This window comes from Marmota marmota, unplaced genomic scaffold (assembly GCF_001458135.2).
Source record: "Marmota marmota marmota unplaced genomic scaffold, marMar, whole genome shotgun sequence".
Taxonomy (NCBI): Eukaryota; Metazoa; Chordata; class Mammalia; order Rodentia; family Sciuridae; genus Marmota; species Marmota marmota.
The window spans coordinates 1-5,294 of NW_026005887.1; the positions used below are offsets into that span (position 1 = coordinate 1).

The 5,294-nt window shown below is 54.6% G+C and overlaps 1 protein-coding gene across 1 annotated transcript; it reads left to right on the plus strand.

Moving 5' to 3' along the window:
• The first annotated feature begins 130 nt into the window (after window positions 1–130).
• On the plus strand, window positions 131–1,949 carry LOC125614690 (regucalcin-like). Its single transcript, XM_048797599.1, has 3 exons — window positions 131–548; window positions 1,369–1,523; window positions 1,781–1,949. The coding sequence occupies exons 1-3, from the start codon at window positions 458–460 to the stop codon at window positions 1,904–1,906; spliced, it is 372 nt and encodes a 123-aa protein (XP_048653556.1). The 5' UTR covers window positions 131–457; the 3' UTR covers window positions 1,907–1,949.
• The last annotated feature ends 3,345 nt before the right edge of the window (window positions 1,950–5,294 follow it).

Consider the following 5,294-nt stretch of genomic DNA (forward strand, 5'->3'; position numbering starts at 1 on the left):
GCCCCCACGCCCTCCCCAGGAGAACGGTCTGCCATGGCCAGGCCCCCACACCTTCCCTGGGCAGGGCCACCGTGACCAGCCCCCTGCACACCCTCCCTGGGGTAGGAGCCTCCGTGGTCAGCCCCCACGCCCTGCCCTGGGTGGGGGCCTCCGTGGTCAGCCCCCACGCCCTCCCTGGGCGGGGCCTCCAGTGGCCACCCCCACACCCTCACAGGATAGAGGCCTCTGTGGCCAGCGCCCCCCACCCTCCCTGGGCGGGAGCCTCCGTGGCCCTCCCCCGACATCCTCGCAAGTCCCCTCCTGGGGTCACAGAGGCACCACCGGGTCTGTCACTCCCTCCCGTTGTTGAGGCCAGGCTATGTGACCTCCTGGTCTGGGCGGTGAGGGGCCACGCGCCTCTGTCTGTCCTGCCGCAGCAAACCCACGGCTGGTGTGCCAGCTGGACCCAGAGCAAGGCATGCCAGATGGGCTGTGCGTGGACACCACGGGGACACTCTGGGTGGCCTGCATTGACGGAGCCAGGGTGATCCGCATGGACCCCGAGACAGGTGTGTGCACAGAGCAGTCGGTCAAGGAGGGGCCATGCGGTGCTCTGTGCCACGGTGTTCAGGGTCCGGGAGTGGGAAGGCAGCACCACATGCTTGTCTAGCTACAGGGGGACTGTGCAGATGGCGGGAGTGCCAAGGTGGCCCCTCAGCATTTGGCCAGTGCGGGGAACACTGGGGCTGATGTAGAAAATGACCACAAACCAGCGGTTGAAAACCACAGGACCTTGTCCTCTCCCACCCTGGAGGGCGGAGGCTGGACCAGGGTCCCAGGCTGAGCTCCCTGCACAGACTCCAGGGGGCTCCTCCTGCCTCTCCAGCTCCTGGGCTCCAGGCGGCCCTGGGCTGGTGGCCCCTCACTCCAGTCTCTGCCTCCATCTCCACGGGGCTCCTCCTCTGGGTCTGTGTCCCCCCCTCTGTCTCTTGGGAGAACACAGCCATGGCATGAGGGCCCCCTGACCCAGGAGGAGCCCATCTCAGGACCCTTCACTAATGACCTCTGCAGAAACACTGTTCCCACACCAGGTCCCACTCACAGGTTCTGGGGTGCAAATGTGGACAGGACCCACTTCTTACCATGGTGTCCAGCTCCCTCCACGGGCTCCAGGGAGGCTCCTCCTGCCTCTCCAGCTCCTGGGCTCCAGGTGGCCCTGCTGACCCCTGCAGTCCACGAGGCAGGGCAGAGTTGGGGATCAAGTGCTGCAGGTGCCAGGGAGAACCAGCAGGCCCAGGGCCCCACTGGGGAGTGGGCACAGTCAGGCCACCTGGGGTCCTGCAGCAGGCGGGTAGCTGGGCTTCAGGGACATAACAACTTTACTCACAGGGACGCGGCTGTGCACCCTGGAGATGCCAGTGTCCAGGGTGACGTCCTGCTGCTTCGGGGGGGCTGACTACTCCGACCTGTACGTGACCTCTGCAGCGGACAGCCTGAGTCCAGAGCAGCTGTTGCGGGAGCCGCAGGCAGGACACGTCTTCAAGGTCAGTGGGGTCTCCCTGCCAGGGTCAGCTTGGCTCCCAGCCACGTCTTCTCGGCCAGGTGTAACGCATCTTGACCTCGGGGACTGGAGCGGGCTTGGCAGCATCCATGGGACATCTGTCCACCTGGAAAACAGCCCTCCCGAGGCCCCACATGCCCTGCTGTGCACAGAGACGTTTACGGGAGGTTTAGGAAGCTGGCGTGGCTGGCGCTGCGGGGAGATTCAGCCGCGCCCAGGGACTCACCTCTCCTCCCGCAGGTCATGGGCCTCTCGCGTCCCGCCCCTTTGCTGGCTGAGGGACCCCACCGTCCAGCGCAGCTCAAGCCAGGCCTCCGTCCCTGGGGTCGGGCCAGGCTCGGCTCTGGCAGGGCGCTCCCTGCCTGACCACTGTTCACAGCTGACAATAAATGTGGCCACCTCAACGTCATCTCTGTAGCTGCTGCCCCCCAGGGACCGCCCCACATTCTGTCCAGGGTCACCCAGCTTCGGCTTGTAATGCCCTCGTGTGTTCTCCAAGGTCCCCAAGGTCACCTGCAGTCCCCAGAACATGTGGCCGACACTGGTGTCTCTGAGGTTGGCCTCTCTGCCTCCACTTGGTGCTGGGTCACTGAGAGCTGGAACCTGAGCATGGGCTGTAGCTGTGCTGGACGTGCACAAGTCCATCAGCCAGGGATCGAGCTGGACATCAGGTGCCTTCACAGCACCGGGCACCCAGTGCCTCTACTTCCAAACAGCCCATTTACCCCTGAAAGGCACCCGCACTCCAGCAGTGACCCAGCCCCATCACCTGCCCACTGCCTGTGTCTGGATGGCCTGCTGTGGATAGGTCCTGCCCACGGAGTCCACACTATGTGACCCTCTGTGTCAGCTTCTCTCACCAAGCCCCAGGTCTCAAGGTCCGTCCCACTTGCAGCATGTGTCAGAGCTGCAGTCCTTTTCAGGGCTGAGTAATATTCCATCATGTGGATGGACTCATCCTGTTCCCCATTCCTCTTCAGTGGACACTTGGGTCACTTCTCCCTTCTGACCCTGGTGCATGGTGCTGCTATGAATATTCACACACAAGTTTTCATTCCAGCGTCTGTTTCTGGGTCTTCAGGGATGTACCTAGGCTGCAGGTGCTGGTGGAGTGGGAACTCCCTGTGTAACCCCGAGAGGCCCCTGGGCACTGTCCCTGCACGGGGGCTCCATGCTGCCCTCCCACATACACATGCTAAGAGTGATGTAGAACGTTGAGTCCCCAACTCCAGAGGGCTCAGCACAGGGCTCACACAGGTGGCCTGCAGGTGCAGACGGCTCTGCTTGCCAGGTGCCAGGAGTCTCTGTCCTGGTGTCCCGGTGGTCATGGTGGCAGAGTGCAGCTTGTGCTGTGGGCAGGGCCGGGCAGTGCTGTGACCAGGAAGGGACGTTCTGGGGCTCGAGCCTCCATCTGGGAGTGAGGCCTGTGTGGAGTTGGTCCTGGCCGAGTGGTCAGTCCTGGAGAAGGATGGCTGGGCTGGGAAGAGGGAGAGACCTGGTCTCAGGTGCAGCCCCTGATACAGTGTTCTGAGGGGCCTGGCAGGGATCTTGGGGAGGCCAAGCAGGGGCCCAGGAAGTGGGCATCCTCCTCCTGACCACCACTGTCTGCTCAGGGGCTGGGAGGCCAGGAGGCAACTGTGTGGGAGACCAACTTTGCACATGACTGAGTCATAGTCCCCGGCTGGGTGCTGAGGCACTCAGTCACAGAAATGTGGCAGAGCTTTCCCCACCTTCTTGGGTTCGAGGGTCGGTGTCTCGGGCATGGGTGTGTCTTGCTACAGCCCCATGAGTGAAGCTACGCTCACCTGTTCCTTTGTAATATAATCCCTTGCCCTGTTTAGGGTAGAATCTTCCATGGAAGTGCCTTGTGTGTGTTCCCTTCTCTTACCGTGCCCTTGGGTGTGGCCTACCCAGGTGTCAGGCAACCTGCTGACAGTGGACATCATGAAGATAGACTCAGCCCCCTGAAACCTGACCCCTGGCCTCATTTGAATAGCTTCTCCTCAATAAAAGGGGTCAGCACATGCTCTCACTCTCTCTTCCTGCGGACCCTTAAGGTCAGAGGAGCCGTCACATTGACCCCAAAGAAAAAGGTATTTGTGTCTCTTGTGTGGTCATTTTGCACAGCCCAGTCAGCCCAGTTTACCTGGAGTGACCCCTGAGCCTTTTAGTTGCAAGAAGAGAAACCTGGCACATGATTTTGGAAATTCAAATGGAAATGAAACCCATTAAACACTATTTGTCAAAAAGTGGTGATTGAACAAGCTTTGGAAACTATATTCAGTGAAATGAAAGTATATGCAAACCAAAATTTCCACAAAAATTGACTCATAGTCATCCATAACTAAAATTTGAAAAAAAAATTTAAAGAGAAACAGAAGAAGATCCATGTAATCTTAGAGAGTGGTAACTGTGTGTGTGTTGTGTATGTGTGTGTGTGTGTGTGTGTATTCTGGAACTGGGGATCAAATGCAGGGATGCATACATGGTGGACAACCTCAGCTACATACAACCTCAGCTACAATACTCAGCTACATCCCTAGCCCTTGGTGATGAGTTTTAACACACAATACTAAAAGTCAATCAGCAGAAGAAAATATTGATAGCATGGACTTTATAAAATTAAATTTTTACCAAGTGTGGTGTTGCATGCCAAGAATCCTAATTACTCAAAAAGATGAGGCAGGGGGCCTGGGGATGTGGCTCAAGTGGTAGCGCACTAACCTGGCATGCGTACGGCCCGGGTTCGATCCTCAACACCACATACAAACAAAGATGTAGTGTCCACCGAAAACTAAAAAAATAAATTTAAAAAATTCTCTCTCTCTCTCCCTCTCTCTTTTTTCTTTTTTTTTAAAAAAGGCTGAGGCAGGGAGATTGCAAATTCAAGGCCAGCCTGGGAGATTTTTAAAGGGATGGGGTATAGCTCAGTGGTAGAGCTCTTGCCTGGCATATGTGAGGCCCTGTATGTACTTTTCTAATAAACCCAGCAGATGTACAATATACTCAACTCTGCTCTAAAAGCCAACTTATAAGCACATAGGGGCACAATCATTAGGATAAAATGTAACTATGGCACTTCACATGAAATAACTCTTAGTGTTAATAAACATATAACCTCAAAAGAAGAAATTCAAATTTCTGAACTCAAAACATAATGGTATATTTTCAATGATACTTTGAACAGATACAAAACACAAACAGAGTTCTCCAACAAGAATTCCTGGCAATATACAAACATCATGCTCATCAGAAAACCCAATCCCTTGCTTGCAATGAATAAGAGAACTAACTTTTTATAAATGTAAAACTTTAGGGCCTGAGGATGTTGCTCAGTGGTAGAGCACTTGCCTAGCATGTGTGAGGCACTGGCTTCGAATCTCAGGACCCCGTAAAATAAATAAACAAATGTAGAACTTTAATAAGACATAGGGATATGCTTTCTAAATTGAAAAATAGAAAACAAAATGTTTATTTAAAAATTTATTTTTAGTAAAAAATATTTCTTAATTACACAACTCAGCTATTGACTTGTCTCTTGCACATTGTAATGACTTGAGTCCTAAGGAAACTTTATCTACAGTGGTTTTAAGAATCATGCAGGGGACTGGGGTTGCGGCTCAGAGATAGAGCACTCACCTAGCATGTGCGAGGCCCTGGGTTCAATCCTCAGCACCACATATAAATAAAATAAAATAAAGGTACTGTGTACAACTAAAAAATAAATATTAAAAAAAGGATCAGGCTGGGGTTG